Here is a 17,850-nt window from a genome sequence, read left to right on the forward strand (position 1 = left end):
ATCCCTCTGCTCAGCCTCTCGTGTGTGAAAAGCTCCTGGCCAGACCACGTTGCAGGCGTCTGCCCTGTCCTCACTCCTCCCGGACCACACCTCACTCCGCATTTGCAGCTCCATTTCTTGGGCATGGCACCCATTTATTCATCTTTTCTCTGCCCCATGGAATTCTTGCACTGAGCTGGATGAAAGCCCAGCACACTTCCAGTCCTCTTCCCAAGCAGCATTTCTGAAGCAGCACGCTTCCCGTCTTCCCCTGGCCCATGTCATCAAAGGACAGAGATAGCAAGTTCTATCCAGGCCCAGCCATTCAGGGGCTCCTGATTTCACCCATCCCCCTCTGCAATCTCTGACCGCAGCATGCTGTGGCCCCTCCTGCACCCCCCTAAACCTGCTCAGCTCTCTGCAGCCTCTCCCGGACAGCCTCACCAGCATAGAATACCTTCCCCAGAGTAAACCACCAGGCACAGCATACCCCAGAGTGTTTCTAAACATGATCCTTCTTTGCTTTGCTCAAAGCCACACGTGATGGAAATGGGCAGAGTCTAAGTGTGGACATACTGCTCTTAACGCAGTCCCTGGGGCCCTTTCCTGGGCCACAGCTTGTCAGTCTCCAAAGGCCAGGGGATCATCTTCTTGGCATGTACCACTCTCAGAACAACCCACCTACTCCCCTGTCTACCAGATTGCGTGGTTCTCCCTGCTGATGAGTGTGGGCCAGGTGGCTGCCAGGTCGGTGTGAGCTAAGACCACCCCACAACAGACCAGTGACAGAGCTGGGATGCAGGGATGTGGGGAGCTCCCCACAGGCTGCAGTGCGTTGTGGAGCTCCGACAGAGCAGGCTGGGGGAACCCAGGGCTTCCTCCCCCAGCTCCAGCTCAATCAGGCCTGTGCTGGAGAGGGGGCATCCAGAATGCAGCCACCAAGCCAGCCTGGGGCACAGCATCCTCTTAACCCCTATAACTATCTTCTGAATGGGAGGCTCCAAGAGCTGCAGTGACTTGTTCCAGGTGACATTTGCAGGGAATCGGTGAGGGAGCTGAGATCCCAGCCTGTGTCTAGTTTGACTCATCACCACACTAAATTGCACGGGAGCCATATTCACTCGTGATCTCTAATGCTCAGCAATGCATCCCACCAACAGAGCAGGGAGGCTTGCTGGCAGGTTCCAATTCTGCAAGGAGCAGGCCTCTTCTGAGCCCTGATGTGGTCTCCACACTATCCCCATCTCCCCAGCCCCCACGGTTCACTGTGATCTTGTGCTGTCCTTTCTATATTTGGAGGACTACTTGGTCTTGTTTCCTGGATTCTTCACTCCTGTGGCCCAGGAGATGGAGCATATGTCACCCTGCCTGGAGATTCTTCTGAAGAGCCCTGGCAAGGAAATGAGAAAGTATCCTAATTAGGGAGCAATAACCCCCTGGAGAAGCACAGATTCTTTACAGTAGGCCGTGTCCTTCCCGCATGCCCTGTGTGTTTGTCAGATGTTTATAGAGCCTTCATTAACGGAAGGCTCCCTCAGATAAGACGTCGGAGCGCGGCATCGAGGACCAGATAAGCACAAGTGGAGGACAATCCAGCCCGGCAGCGGGTGAGAGTGGGTGCTGGCCAGGACGGTTCCTTCAGAGCAAACAGCAGGGAGATGCCGGCCCGCTCCTTTCCAGCTCCTCCCCGTGCCCGCTAACACAGCACGGCCGCCTGCAGTCTCCTCTCTGGGTGATTGCGCGGGCCTAAGATGTGTCCTGGGGCACTGTGGGTGGCCCTGCCCCTGCTGTCCCTGCTGGCTGGCTCCCTACAGGGGAAGCCACTGCAGAGCTGGGGACGAGGGTCTGCTGGGGGAAACGCCCACAGCCCACTGGGGGTGCCTGGAGGTGGGCTGCCTGAGCACACCTTCAACCTGAAGATGTTTCTGGAGAACGTGAAGGTGGATTTCTTGCGCAGCCTTAACCTGAGTGGGGTCCCTTCGCAGGACAAAACCAGGGTGGAGCCGCCGCAGTACATGATCGACCTGTACAACAGGTACACGTCCGATAAGTCGACTACGCCAGCGTCCAACATTGTGCGGAGCTTCAGCATGGAAGGTAGGGTCTCCGCTTGCACCATGCGCGCTGGGGTGGAACTCACAGGTCCACAGCTGCTTTCCCCAGGGTGGAGGCCACTGGCCATAGGAGGCTCTTCAAGCTTCCATTTAAATTAGTTACAATGACATAAAATTAAAACTTATTTCTTTAGCCTCACCAGCTTCCTTTCAAATGCGTGGCTAATGGCTTCCCTATCAGGCAGTGCAGACTGAAGAACATTTCCATGGTTACTGAGAGTTCTACTCAGCACTTCTGCTCTGAAGGATTCATCTTCCCCAAGCTGTGTGCCACATTTCACACAGCAGGTGCACAGGGATGCCAGCTCCCTTTTTTCCACCCCTTCTCTTTACTCTCCTTTTCTTTCCGTCTCTCCCCTCTGATTCACTTCTCTTCCTTTCCCCCTTCCCTTCCTGTCCCCTTCCTACTTCAGAACAGAACAGACAACCTATTTCACCTCCAACTAACTGGGATATTTTTAAACTTTCAAAGCACATCTATTCCTTTCTTGTGAAACGGTTTTAAAAATCAGATAAAATTCTTTGACAGAGAAGTGTTGGCAGAGAACCTAATTGTTTTTAAATAGAAATATATCTGATTTAGAAGGACTAGAAGATAACAAACACGGACCTAGGACCTATGTCCTAACTCAGACAAGCTCACATGATACAGGGGAAATAAGTTTCTGAAGAGCGAAACTGTTCAGTCAAAGCTTGCAGCCACCAAGGGTACCCACCCATGTCACCTAAGAAGTGTTAAGCCTGCACACCTAGGAAGTGTTAAACCTGTCTGCCTGCGCAGCTGGCTTTTCCTGCTGCTGCTGTCTCCCTCTGAATGTCCAGGAGCACAGAGCCTCTCCCTTCCTGGGTCTGAGACTTGCAAATGGCTAAGGGGCCTGGCTCCATACCACGCCCAGGCCAGACCTAACTGGTCTGCAGAGGCAGGACTGGCACTTCAAAACCTGCCAGCTAGGTTTCCCTATAGCACAGGGTCTCCACACATGTGGGTACATAGCAAGTGCTGAAAAAATGCAACCTCTTTTCCCTGTCTGTGAACCAGCCATGGTATAGCAGGAGCGTGCTAATGACAAAGAGTCAGCCCAGGATAAATGGGATATCAAGATAACTATGTGGCTAAAAGCCAAGCCCCATTTTTGCTTGACATGACAAAGCAATTGAAGCTAATAGATTTTGTTCCTGAAACACTAAAACCAATTATCCACTTTTGCTTTGTTTGGAAATTACAATTTCAAATGATTTATACACTGTTTAGAGGCTGAGATTTTTGATATTGTCTTAATATTGGGGTTTCACTGTCCCCACCCAGGATCTCTCCTTTAAATTCATACACTCAGGATCTTCACTCAGGATCTGACAGTGAGTTTTTCTGTTTTCTTTATGTACTCAATAGCTGTGTGCTAGTAAGTCCCGGAATACTTAACTAGCCGTATGCATTTTGGCAATTAACTGCCTTGAATCCCAGTCTCCACATCTGCAAATGTGGAATAATAATTAGATCCTCCCAGGGTAAGTGAGAGGATTAAGGTGAAATGTATTCTGCAAAGCTCCCAGTGTAATGCCTGGCACATAGTAGATGCTCGATAAACAGTAGGAACTCTCAATCCCAACTGGAGGCATCTCCTTTGGAAGATCTTAAGTGTACCTTTCAAAATACTCTTATACCTTAAGGGCTTGGGTGAAACCAAATAGAGATAATACAGACCAAAATTGTTATCCCAGATGCTCTTCTGTCTAAACCCTGAGACTCAGCTTCAGTGTCATGGAAACAGACCCTCCAGCAGATGCCCACCACGTGTGTTTGCATTTCAGATGCCATCTCCATAACTGCCACAGAGGACTTCCCCTTCCAGAAGCACATCTTGCTCTTCAACATCTCCATTCCTAGGCACGAGCAGATCACCAGAGCTGAGCTCCGACTCTATGTCTCCTGTCAAAATCACGTGGACCCCTCTCATGACCTGAAAGGAAGCGTGGTCATTTATGATGTTCTGGATGGAACAGATGCCTGGGATAGTGCTACAGAGACCAAGACCTTCCTGGTGTCCCAGGACATTCAGGATGAGGGCTGGGAGACCTTGGAAGTGTCCAGCGCCGTGAAGCGCTGGGTCCGGTCCGACTCCATCAAGAGCAAAAATAAGCTGGAAGTGACTGTGGAGAGCCACAGGAAGGGCTGCGACACGCTGGACATCAGTGTCCCCCCAGGTTCCAGAAACCTGCCCTTCTTTGTCGTCTTCTCCAATGACCACAGCAGTGGGACCAAGGAGACCAGGCTGGAGCTGAGGGAGATGATCAGCCATGAACAAGAGAGCGTGCTCAAGAAGCTGTCCAAGGACGGCTCCACAGAGGCAGGTGAGAGCAGTCACGAGGAGGACACGGATGGCCACGTGGCTGCGGGGTCGACTTTAGCCAGGCGGAAAAGGAGCGCCGGGGCTGGCAGCCACTGTCAAAAGACCTCCCTGCGGGTAAACTTCGAGGACATCGGCTGGGACAGCTGGATCATCGCACCCAAGGAGTATGAAGCCTACGAGTGTAAGGGTGGCTGCTTCTTCCCCTTGGCTGACGATGTGACGCCGACGAAACACGCTATCGTGCAGACCCTGGTGCATCTCAAGTTCCCCACAAAGGTGGGCAAGGCCTGCTGTGTGCCCACCAAACTGAGCCCCATCTCCGTCCTCTACAAGGATGACATGGGGGTGCCCACCCTCAAGTACCATTACGAGGGCATGAGCGTGGCAGAGTGTGGGTGCAGGTAGTATCTGCCTGCGGGGCTGGGGAGGCAGGCCAAAGGGGCTCCACATGAGAGGTCCTGCATGCCCCTGGGCACAACAAGGACTGATTCAATCTGCGTGCCAGCCTGGAGGAGGAAACGGAGCCTGCTCTCCCTCCCCACACCCCACCCAAAGCATACACCACTGAGCTCAACTGCCAGGGAAGGCTAAGGAAATGGGGATTTGAGCACAACAGGAAAGCCTGGGAGGGTTGTTGGGATGCAAGGAGGTGATGAACAGGAGAACAGGGGAAAAATAATCCATAGTCAGCAGAAAACAACAGCAGTGAGCCAGAGGAGCACAGGCAGGCAGGTTACTGCAGAGATTGATGGAAGTTAGAGAGGTGGAGGAGGCCAGCTCACTCCAAAACCCTTGGGGAGTAGAGGGAAGGAGCAGGCCATGTGTCACACCCATCATTGCATGTTATTTCCCACAACCCAGTTAGAGGGGCATGGCTTCCAATTTAGAGACACAAAACGCAGGCAGATCAAGTAGCATTGGTCAATGGCATGATTCCAACTCAGATTTGTGGGACACCAAAGCCCAGGGTCTTCCCAAGTGCCCCGCTGCAGTTTAGCAGGTCCTCTCCAGCTAAAGAGCAGTGAGACATTGGGAGCCCAGGAGTGTTGAGGCCAGGCCAGGCTGAGGCCCATCAGTCACAGGTGTGACTGGGCTGCTTGTCACATACAGGGCGTGGTCTGGCCACTGTTAACAGTGCTCACTCAGCGGCCAAATGCTTTTTAATATGACCCCTGAGGCACTGAAAAGTAACCCCAGGCCAACTGCAGGATAGAGAGAGAGGTCAGGACAGCAGCCCTGTGGGCTGCATGATACACTGTGGCTGGAGTTATTGTGACCCCCTGGTGCAGTGCTCCCACGGCCAGTGGTGCACACAGGGCCATTCACTGCCCATAGACTGAAACCATGTGACCATTTGAGAGGGCCGGGCATACTTTCCCCTGAGGGATGGGGCAGCCTGTGGCCAGCACCTCTGCAGTTACTCAGCATAGCCAGCTCACCAGCATGCCATGCCCAGGGTGCCCCCCCAAGTGACAACCTCATGGGAGATGGGCCTGGATTTGAATTTGTTGGAATTAAATGTGCTCTGGCTTTGGTCTTTGAAACATACCTATTTTTATTCCTTGGTGACATGTCCTTAAGTGACAAGACTCCAGCCTTCCTGGGCGAGGCCTCCCCAGCCTCGGAAGAGCTGCAGTCCTTATCGGCGATCACTGGCTCTGCCTGCATTTGCCGGCTCTCTTGAGTCACGTGCATCCCAGCACCCCGCCTGGGCTCGGACTGTGGGACCAGACTCAGCCTCCCCAAACCCAAGGGAAGATAAGGCTTCCATTTGCTCTGTGTTTCACCCTCTCCTGTGACTCTCCTGGCCACACATGGAATGGGGCGGTATGAGGAAGAGTCTGAAAGTGGTGAAGAGTGCACCTATGGCCCTCTGACCTCCAGCCAGAGCAGGGCCTAGGGGAGGCTTAGAGAGGCCAGGGCCTCTCCCCGTGGTTGAAACTCCCATTTATTTAAAAAAAAAAGTGGGGGGTGGGGAAAACGTTATGTTAAATGTTTACATGGAACCAATGAACAACTTTAACACACAAATACAACGAAACGTTCTTGTTTAATTACTGGCGTTATAGAAAATATGAATTCCTGCTACATGCCGGGCAGTGTGGTGTTACAACGCTATTCCAAGTCGGGTGTTGAGCATCTTCTTTCAGTCTTGGTGGTGTGCTTCTGTGCCTGCTTGAAAATTTCACTCGGAAATAAAGTCAAATGTCTAATTTGCAGCCCCTCCTGAATGTGAGACCCAATCTGGAGGACCCTATAGACTCATACCCTGCCTACCCCACCCTCCAGACCCCACTGGGTTGGGCCTCCCCTTCCTAAGGAGGCAGAGGGGAGGGGCAGGCAGCCATCTCAGGGCTGGGTGGATGCAGGTGGGTGGTGTCTGCACACTGGGGTGAGTGATGTGGTGTGTGCACACTGGGGTGAGTGATGTGTGTGCACACTGGGGTGAGTGATGTGTGTGCACACTGGAGTGAGTGATGTCTGTGCACACTGCAGTGAGTGATGTGTGTGCACACTGGGGTGAGTGATGTGTGTGCACACTGGAGTGAGTGATGTCTGTGCACACTGCAGTGAGTGATGTGGTGTGTGCGCACTGGGGTGAGTAATGTGTGTGCACACTGGAGTGAGTGATGTGATGTGCACACTGGGGTGAGTGATGTGTGCACACATTGGGGTGAGTGATGTGTGTGCACACTGGTGTGAGTGATGTGTGCGCACATTGGGGTGAGTGATGTGTGTGCACACTGGAGTGAGTGATGTGTGTACACATTGGGGTGAGTGATGTGGTGTGTGCACACTGGGGTGAGTGATGTGGTGTGTGCACACTGGGGTGAGTGATGTGTGTGCACACTGGAGTGAGTGATGTCTGTGCACACTGCAGTGAGTGATGTGGTGTGTGCACACTGGGGTGAGTAATGTGTGTGCACACTGGGGTGAGTGATGTGTGTGCACACTGGAGTGAGTGATGTGTGCACACATGGGGGTGAGTGATGTGTGCACACTGGAGTGAGTGATGTGTGTGCACGCTGGGGTGAGTGATGTGTGTGCACGCTGGGGTGAGTGATGTGTGTGCACCCTGGGGTGAGTGATGTGTGTGCACGCTGGGGTGAGTGATGTGTGTGCATGCTGGGGTGAGTGATGTGTGTGTATGCTGGGGTGAGTGATGCAGTGTGTGCACACTGGGGTAATGTGTGTGCACACTGGGGTGAGTGATGTGGTGTGTGCACACTGGGGTGAATGATGTGTGTGCACACTGGGGTGAGTGATGCAGTGTGTGCACACTGGGGTAATGTGTGTGCACAGTGGGGTGAGTGATGTTTGTGCACCCTGGGGTGAGTGATGTGTGTGCACGCTGGGGTGAGTGATGTGTGTGCATGCTGGGGTGAGTGATGTGTGTGCACGCTGGGGTGAGTGATGTGTGTGCATGCTGGGGTGAGTGATGTGTGTGCACGCTGGGGTGAGTGATGTGTGTGCACGCTGGGGTGAGTGACTTGTGTGCACACGGGTGAGTGATGTGATGTGCACACTGGGGTGAGTGATGTGTGTGCACCCTGGGGTGAGTGATGTGTGCACACATTGGGGTGAGTGATGTGACGTGCACACTGGGATGAGTGATGTGTGTGCACACTGGGATGAGTGATGTGTGTGCACCCTGGGGTGAGTGATGCGGTGTGTGCACACTGGGGTGAGTGATTCGGTGTGTGCCCCCTGGGGTGAGTGATTCGGTGTGTGCACCCTGGGGTGAGTGGTGCGGTGTGTGCGCACTGGGGTGAGTGATGTGTGTGCACACTGAGAGTGGTGAGTGATATGGTGTGTGCACCCTGGGGTGAGTGATGTGGTGTGTGCACACGGAGGGGGGTGAGTGATGCGGTGTGTGCACCCTGGGGTGAGTGATGCGGTGTGTGCACACTGGGGTGAGTGATGCGGTGTGTGCACCCTGGGGTGAGTGATGCGGTGTGTGCACACTGGGGTGAGTGATGCGGTGTGTGCACCCTGGGGTGAGTGATGCGGTGTGTGCACCCTGGGGTGAGTGATGCGGTGTGTGCACCCTGGGGTGAGTGATGCGGTGTGTGCACCCTGGGGTGAGTGATGCGGTGTGTGCACCCTGGGGTGAGTGATGCGGTGTGTGCACACTGGGGTGAGTGATGCGGTGTGTGCACCCTGGGGTGAGTGATGCGGTGTGTGCACCCTGGGGTGAGTGATGCGGTGTGTGCACACTGGGGTGAGTGATGTGGTGTGTGCACACTGAGGGGAGTGAGTGATGTGTGTGCACACTGGGATGAGTGATGCGGTGTGTGCACACTGGGGTGAGTGATGTGGTGTGTGCACACTGGGGTGAGTGACGTGGTGTGTGCACACTGAGCGGGGTGAGTGATGTGGTGTGTGCACACTGGGGTGAGTGGAGTGCTCGTGTATGAGCTTTTGTGTGTGAGGGGGTGGGACGTCTATGTGTAGGGGTTTGCAAGTCAAAGATGACACTTACTTCCCTGCCTTCCTCTACCTCCCCACGTCAGGAGAAGCTGGCCCTGAATTGCCCTAAAAGACAATCCTTAACTCCTCCCCTCCCCTCCAGCCTACCACCACCTTCTTGTTCTCTGCCCCCACAGCGGGGGCTGCCTTGCTGGCCCCAATCCCAACCCCACAGCTCCAGCCAATCTTCTGGGTGTCCCAGCTACAGTGCCACCACCCCCAGCCCCGCCTGATGCTCCTGATGGACCTCTCTGGCTCTGAGGAGGGCCACAATATTCCTCCTGCATGGTCATCATTGGCCTGGCTCTGAGAGCTGCTGACATCTTGTCTTGAGTCCCCTGGGGAAAAGGCCTGTGTGCCTCTCACCTTGGTCACTCCCGGAGGGCCAACATGATTGGGACAGATGTGCAGTGAGAGAACATACAAGGAAACACCCAAGACATGTTCCCTGGCCTCCATGTCACTGGGTGATTCTTGTGATCAAATTTCCTCTGCCTGATGACTGCCACGTTCAAGGCTGCATTTGTAATATGTTTCCTGAAGTATTTCCCTTGCATTCCATCAGGATGGTGATCTTCTCAATGTCACATGGATGAAGAAGTGGAAGTCCAGCAAAGCCAGAGGCCTGTCCCCAGCCATACACTGAGTTGGCAGGATAGCCAGGCTGTCCTCTGCCCCTCATTGTGACCTGACCTCTGTACCACAGCAAGTGGAGAGAGGCTGGGGAATGCCATGTAGAAAGCAGCAGCGAGACACATGGAGAGACAGAGACAGTAAGACAATGGGGATGCAGAGAGGCTGCCAGGAGCACCTCTGAGCACCAGCCCTGGCCCAGCGCTTCCTCCAGTGCCTCTAAATAACCAGCAGATGAGTAGGAGTCTTTATCCTACCTTTTACAAACACATAGGAGACAGAAGCACTTGGAGCCCTCACACTTTGCTAGAGCCACAAGCCAGCAACTGCTGGAGCCAGAATTTGAGCTCCAGTTTGTGACACCAAGCCCAGATTCTCTCTACTGTATGGACTACTGTCCTGGTGCTTTCCTCAGTGTCAAGGTTAAAGTCACACTGAAAGGAAAAATCAAAACGAGGGCATAAAAAAGATAAAACAAACACAATCTGTGCTCTCCTGGGCAAATGCTGCCCTACCAGGGTGCTGCCCCATCTTGGTCTCCACCCACACTGGGCTCCACCCTCTCTGGACTCTGCCCTCTCTGGGATCACTCCTCCCTGGGCATTGCTGTCCCTGGGCACTACCCTCCCTGGGTTCTCTCTGCCCTTGACTCTTCCCTCCCTGGACTCTCCCCTCCCTAGGCTCTTCTCCACCTAGGGACCACCCTCCCCGGGCATTGCCTTTCTTGCCCCGCTAGTGAGAGAATCTCTGGTCAGCCTGGCACCTGTAGGGCACTACTCACTTGAGAAGGAGAGGTCTTGTTAGCAGGTCACTAAACACTGGGGCTGTCCCACTTTCAGAATTCTACCAGAATTGGAAGAGAAGAATCCCTGGTCAGTACTTTTGGGAGTGTGCAGCCTTGTCTTTTTCAAGCCTGGCTTAACTCCCCAGCGCAGGTGGAAGTGGGAGGCCCCGCCCCACTGAACTCAGAAGCTCTTTTTCCCTGTTGGGCACCAAGGCTTTGGTTCCGTATCTGGTTCTTCTGATCTGCTGTCTCTGCCCTGGACGTCAGCTCCTCCTCAGAATCTTCCTTAGATTTCTGCTATGCCTGCCCCTGGGGCCTCTTATTCTGGGCCCCTAAGATAGGCCCGCTTGGACCTGGAAGGCTCCACGCCATCATCTCTGGTGGTCCTTACAGCAGCCCTCAGGGAGGTGGGTTTGCTCCTCTGCAGATGAGGAAGGGAGGTGGAGTGCTGGGCACACAGCAGCGGAACCCGGACGACTGTCACCTCTGGGGGTGCACTCCCTTCCCTGACAGGCCCTGCAGCAGGCCTGGCCTCCAGCTGTGATGGTGCAGAGATGGAGGAGAGGCCAGTAGGACCATGCTGGCCTTTCACCCATAAGGGGCCTGGCTCCGAGAATGCTACAGTTCTCGCAGGCTCGGGTGTGTGGCCCACTAGGCGCTCAGGCTCTGCGCATGGTTTAATGGTCTGCTGTTGCCATCTTGAAATGTGTAACAGGTTTAGAAGAAGGGGCCCACGTCTTCATTCTGCACTCAGCTCCACCAACGATCAGCCAATTCTAAATGCATGTAGGGGGTGACATCTTGGTTTCTCAAGTCCCAGAGATGCCTGGGAGCTGTTTCAGGCCTCAGGGGTGACTTGGTCCTGGGAAGACAGGAATCTGAACGTTGCTGCTAAAAGCTTGCCCAGGGAGTCCAACAGCCCTGCCTGCCTCCCCAGGTGCAGAGTGAGGAAGCCTTGAGGCTTCTCCAGTGTGTCAGCCAAGGTCAGAGAAACTGCTCATCTCTCAAAGGCCAGCCTGTGATATCCATGCAGCAGCGCCTTGGGGGAGGGGTCGGAACTGCTGCCACTTCTTCCCTGGCCTTCTCCCGAAGCACCAAGGAAACCATGCCCAAGGCAGGCCACACCTCAAGCTAGCGGGAAACACAGGTGGTTTATGCAGGGTAGGACTGAACAAACCTTCAGAACATTTTTCTTTTCCTTTACAAATTGTAGAATCTGAACCTTGGAAAAGAGCACCTACTCCAGGCAGAAACCTGCACATCAGTGGCCTCAGCTTCCCTGGAACACTTCTGGCTCAGCCTCCCACCACTCTCCCAGAAAGCCCGGTTCATGTGAACACGCCCATTTATCAGGAGGATGTTCTCAAGGCTGAGCCAAAATCTGTCTCTCCTCAGCACCCTCCCATGAGCTTCTGCTCTGACTCCAGGGCCCCCTTGGTCCTGGAGAGCCGTGATATATGAGCCATCTCCCTGGAGGGTAGAGGGGGTTAGGCTTGGGCAGAAATGGACAGGGTTCTAGCCAACCAGGCGCCAGGGGCTGGGTCACTTTCTGGATCAAAGTGAGAAAAATGAAGACAATGAAATATTGTTTGTAAAAGCCAAATACAGTTTCAGGAGTGTTCAAATATCTTCCTACTTTTTATGAAATAATAGAGACAGTAGGTAATAGGTTTGTGGGGTTTATTTTAATAATGTTCAGACTTGGCAAAATAAAATTGTGACAACTCTGCATTGATTTTCAAAATGATTATTTGAGACAGGGTCTCGCTCTGTTGCCCAGGCTGGAGTGCAGTAATCTTAGCTCACTATAACCTCTAATTTCTGGGCTCAAGCAATCCTCCCACCTCAGCCTCCCAAGTAGCTGGGGCTACTACTACTACACAAATTCTGACCAGAGCCCAGAGATGGGAAGATGAGATTCACACAGATGCTAGTCCTATGCAGGCATTGGCACTGGCATGCTCTGAGCCCTCAGTGGAAGGCAGCTGCTCTTACTACTAACCAAAGGAATGAAGATCAGATCAACAAGAATTTTCTATTAAAGAGCCTTCCAATACTCGCACTCTCTGAAAAAGAAATCTTGACTCCAAGTCTATCTTAAAAATCAATATTTAATATGGAAAGATTCAGTATATTAATTAAATTAATTTAAAAAATAAGTTTAGCTTTAATTTAGTATAATTTGATGTTAACCGAACATTGCTTTTCATACTGAAAAACAGGAAACTATCTAAAATGACCAACAATAGGAGAATGATTTAATGAACTGTGGTTAGTTCCTTCCCCTTTCTTCCTGGACCTGATTTGGGGTAGGGTTACAGAGCATCCAATTTTTCTCCAGAAGTCACTGGGACACACGGCTGAGGGGCAGCAGGAGATAGAAAGAAAACAAGATTGTGTGTGTCTTCAGTTACCCCAGATACCAGCCTCTTTGCCTCAAACAACACAGGTTTGAATTGAAGCAGAGCCTGACCAGGAATGACAGCTCCCTCACCCATACCCGCCCTAGACACGTAGCTGGATACACATGTCCACGTGGACACACCACACACTACACGTGGACACGTCCACACATGGACACACCATATATAATTTAATATATTACATTATAACTTAATATATTCAATCTTTCCATATTTCATATACTTTTTAAGATAGAGGCTCTGAGTCAAGATTCCTCTTTCAAAGAGTATGAGTATTGCAAGACTCTTTAGCAGAAACTTCTCACTGATTACATACACATCACCTGTGTGCACACATGGACACATCACACATTAACACATGCATGCATGCATGTGTGCATGTATACATATGTGCACCACACATGTGCATACCCACACAGGCTCACACATGCATGCAACAGGACTTTCTGATGCATTAGGCAACTTCTGAAACTACTAAAAGGCTCAGAGGAAACACTCTCTTCTTGGGCAAACTGAGGCAGAAAGAAAGGAAGAGAAGAAACTGTGTCTGAGGATGCTGTGGTGTACATTCAGGGCCAAAGTCAGAAGTAGAAGAGAGAATTTGCATCAAAGTGTTGTCTATGTGTGTGCTTAGCCTTATTTATAATTATGGAAAAGCAAATGGAAATGATAACAAGATTCCATTCTATATTTATTAGAGTTGCAAAAATGAAAGCATGTAACAATACAGCATATTGGCACTGGTAAGGGGAGGAATGAGCACTATCATCAGTGGCTGGTGGGACTGTCATGGCTTCAGTCATCCTGGAGGACAATTCAGCAGCATCAAATAGAGATGAAACACTTAGAAACTCCATTTATTTACGCCCGTTCTGGAGACATGCTTGCACATGAGCAAACAGGCACTTCAGAGAGAAGCACTGGAGCATCACTTGCAGTCATGAAAGGCTGGCCATGGCCTCATAGTGGGTGCCGAGCACCTGCCCAGATCAGGACCCCTTCCCCTGGAATTGCCTTCAATAGCCTATAGGGAGCAACTTGCCCAGGTCTCATCCCGTCCTTGAGGACAATCTCCATCCGAGAATGGCATAGGGGGCATGAAGGCTTGGCTCTGGCTTCAATTTAGGGTGACTTTGAAGTGACAACCCCACTCCCCTTGGAATTGGCTGAGGTCCATGGCAGCTGCATCACTCTCAACCTTTCCTTCTCTCTGTGCAGTCCAAGGCCCTCCCCTCCTGACAAGTGCAGCTCCCCAGGGTGTCACCTGCATGCTTCCTGCAGCCAGTCCCATCTCTGTCTGTTTCACTGGAAACCAGAACTGTGACAGACCAAATATCCATCAGTCAGTGAAGAGCTGACTAAAGAGTGATACATGGCTATGGTGACATAATGTAGAGCCATTAAAAATCATCCTAGTTGATGCATACCCACATGGCTACATGTCAAAAATATAGTGCTGAGCAAAACGAGCATGTTGCGGAGTGGCATGTGATATCTGGCACATACATAAAAACCCACAGAGCATCTGTGTTCCAAGGATATGCTTATATATAAGGAAGTAGTTCATAAAAGGACGAGAAAGACACACAGCAAATGGCAGGAAGGAGAAGAATGTCAAAAAGACATGTCACTTAATTGATAATGGTCTTTTTTTCTTCTGTGATTTTGTAAAATCCATACATGGAAAAAAGAATGGAAGTGAATGAGTTGGTGTTGAGAGTAGGTGGTTCTGGGTGACTTTGTCCCCCTGTTGCACTGACATCTTCATGCCTGATGTCTCTTACTGACCTGTTAGCTCTTAGGAGAGTGTGTAGGCAGAAAGCTAGGGAAGAGAGGTCTCAAAGTCCATCTGCACTCCCAGTCTCCTGGTGTTCTGAACTTGAGCATTGACATTTCTCCTCGGTTGGTGGGGGGTGACATCCCTAGTACTAAGGGCATTTGGAGGTCTCAGCATCAGTAAAATGAAGCTGACCCTGGAAATGACTCTTGGAAGCAACAGACTGTCCCCAGGCCAAACTGGACCGGGCACTCTGAGGCTCAGCAGTGGACACAAAATGAAGGGGGACCCAGCTCAAAAGGCATGAAGCTGCAAACATTTTTCAAATCCCCGACAATGCCCGAGGTGTGACCACCTTATGTGAGCCAGGTGGGGAGTGTGTGAGCACTCAGTACCCCCACATCACACTCAAATCCTGGAGGCCACGCTGCAGCCCAACCTCTGGCACCTTTTGTGGTCATCTATGTTAGTGCTGGACCATTCTTCTTCCCTTCTCTGAACAATGCTCCCACTAGGCAGTATTTGGGCCACCTCTTCCTCTGGCTCAGTGACCATCATCCTAGTTTGCCTGGCATGGTTCTGGTTAACGCCTGCTGTTCCTGTGTAACTAGTACTAGGGTACTGGACGGTGTTATGCAGTATCCCCAGTCAGGGGCAGCTCAGGAGCCAATAGCAGAGGCCAGCTGGAAACAGCAGGGTGGTTGTCAGGGCGCGGAGGGAGGGTTGGCCCCGCCTGTGTTCAAATCCTGACCAGGTCACGTACTGGCTGCATGGTCACAGCCAGGGGACATGGATCACTGGGTACTTGCTCATCATCCACAAAGTCCCACATACACAAATGTTTCCCAGGTTCTCGGGAAGCCTGCACTTCTGTCCTTGCCTGCTTCTCTTTGTGTGTAATGCTCAGGAAAACATTTGAGCCACGGCGTTCTCTATCACCTGAAACCTTCATTTGTTCCTCATTCTTTTTTTCCTTCCTCTCTTCATTGTCTTTCCCACGCTCTCCTAGTGCCATTGGCCTTTCTAGTCATACCAGAGTTGGAAGTTGCCGCGCGCACACCCCCAGGACCTCCGTCTGCCAGGCAGCCACAGCCTCCCGAAGACAAGCCAAGTGCCCGCGGCTCTCAGGGAAAAGATCCTAATGCCTGTTTATTGCTAGGGTTCAGACACACGCATACGTTTGATGGGCTTAGGGGAAACAGCAGGAAGAAACACAAAGAGAGAGGCCACGTCATGGAAGAACTTTCCTAAACGAGGATGGCACCCCACATTGCTGTGACTAAGAGTTCAGGCACAGTGAGAGGAAGAATGTATGCTTTAGAGAAACTCTAGTCATTCACACAATGTGTGTGTCTGCCATCAATGAGATGGTATTTTTTCCTGGAACCTACTTGGAGTTCTGAGAATTCAAGTGCTCCCTAAGCCTGGACTGTTCTCAGAACAGAGAGGCTTAATATGGGCATAAGAACAGAGTGCCTTGAGGAGCCAGCTTCCGGTCCAAGTGTCGTTTTTATCCTTGAGCTTCATGAGATGTCACTGACAAATAAAATTGCATATACTTACAGTATACAATGTGATGTTTGTGTATACACTGCAAAATGATTGAATCAAGCTAATTAACATATCCATCACCCTACATGTTTTGTGGTGAAAATGTTTAAGATCTACTCTCTTATGATTTTCAAGTATACAATACAGCATTATTAACCACAGTCACTAGGCTACACAGAAGATTTCTGGAATTTATGTATCCTTTGTACCCTTTGACCAACATTTTCCCATTTCCCTTTCCTGACTCCTCGCCCAGCACGTGATAATCCAGTTTATGTTTAGACTGACTGTGCTTCTGGAGAAATCTTTTAACCTCTCCGAGCCTCAGATTCTTCTCCTAAAAAACGGCAACCATACTACCTGTGATGACTGATTTTATGTCAACTTGACTATCCTACGGTGCCAAGCTGTTTGGTACAGCACTAGTTGAGATGCTGCTGGGAAAGTATTTAGTGGATGTGATACACTTTTGCTACCAGTAGCCTGTACGTGAAGCAGATTATCCGCCATAATGTGGGTGGGTCTCATCTAATCAGTTGAAGGCCTGATGAGCAGTTTCCTGAGGAAGAAGCAATTCAGCCTCAAGACTACAACAGAGAAACCCTGTCTGAGTTACCAGCCAGCTGCCTGCCCTGTCAAATTTGGTCTCAAGACTACAGCATCGACTCTTGCCTGAATTTGCAGTCTGCTGGGGCTTGCACAACAGATTTCAGACTTTCCAGCTCCCACAATCACATGAACCTATTCTTTAAAATAAACATCTCCGTTTTACATCTCCCCATAAGACTCCTTAAAGCGGGGATGTAAAAGGGAGATGTTTATTTTAAAGAATAGGCTCATGATATCTCTGGATTGTAATGAATAAGTGAGAACATGGTGTACAACTGGATTTCCATATGCAAAAGAATAAATTTGCTTCCTTACCTCATAGCATAATCAAAACTTAACTCAAAATGGATCAAGGACCTAAAAATAAGAGCTAAAACTCTTAGAAGAAAACATAGGGGTAAGTCTTTATGAGCCTGGCTTTGGAAAAAGATTCCTAGATATGACATCAAGAGCAATGAAGGCAAAATTAGATAAACTGGACTTCATCAAAATGAAAACATTTTGTGCTTCAAAGGACATCTTCAAGAAAGTGAAAGATTAATCCACAGAGTGAGAGAGAATACTTGCTAATTACATATATGATAGGGGAGTTGAATCTAGCATATATAAAAAACTCTTACAACTCAATAATAAAATGATAAATAACCTAATTTTTAAAATAAGCAAATCATCTAAATAGACTTTTCTGCAAGGAAGATACACAAATGGCCAATAAGCACATGAAAAGATGCCCAACATCATCAGTCATCAGGCAGTGCAGATCAATGCTGTAATGAGATACCCCTTCACACCCACTGGGATGGCTATGATCAAAAAGTTGGATAATAATTGTTTGCAAGGTTGTGGAGAAATCAGAACTCACACATTGCTGGTGGGAGTGCAAAATTATACAGTCTCTTTGGAAAACTGGCAGTTCCTCAAAAAGTTAAACATAGAGTTACCATATGACCCAACAATCCCATGCCTAGGCATGTATCCAAGAGAAATGAAAATGTATGTTCACACAAAAACTTATACAGACATTTTTATAGCAGAATTATTCATAATAGCCAAAAGGTGGAAAAAAACAAATTTGTATCAGTTAATGAATGAATAAACAAAATGTGGCATATGCATAGAATGGAATATTATTCAACCATGAAAAGGAGTGAACTTGAGTCCA

General features: G+C 50.4%; 1 protein-coding gene across 1 annotated transcript; it reads left to right on the plus strand.

Moving 5' to 3' along the window:
- The first annotated feature begins 1,515 nt into the window (after nt 1-1,515).
- Nucleotides 1,516-6,654, plus strand: GDF2 (growth differentiation factor 2). Its single transcript, XM_004049371.5, has 2 exons — nt 1,516-2,076; nt 3,903-6,654. Exons 1-2 carry the CDS (start codon nt 1,731-1,733, stop codon nt 4,844-4,846), a joined length of 1,290 nt encoding a protein of 429 aa, XP_004049419.1. The 5' UTR covers nt 1,516-1,730; the 3' UTR covers nt 4,847-6,654.
- The last annotated feature ends 11,196 nt before the right edge of the window (nt 6,655-17,850 follow it).

This window comes from Gorilla gorilla, chromosome 8 (genome assembly GCF_029281585.2).
Source record: "Gorilla gorilla gorilla isolate KB3781 chromosome 8, NHGRI_mGorGor1-v2.1_pri, whole genome shotgun sequence".
NCBI lineage: Eukaryota > Metazoa > Chordata > Mammalia > Primates > Hominidae > Gorilla > Gorilla gorilla.

Coding starts and splice junctions, on each gene's coding strand:
- GDF2 (XM_004049371.5), top strand. CDS start 1,731: ATGTGTCCTGGGGCACTGTGGGTGGCCCTGCCCCTGCTGTCCCTGCTG. Junction 2,077..3,902: donor GCGGAGCTTCAGCATGGAAG/GTAGGGTCTCCG, acceptor TTTGCATTTCAG/ATGCCATCTCCATAACTGCC.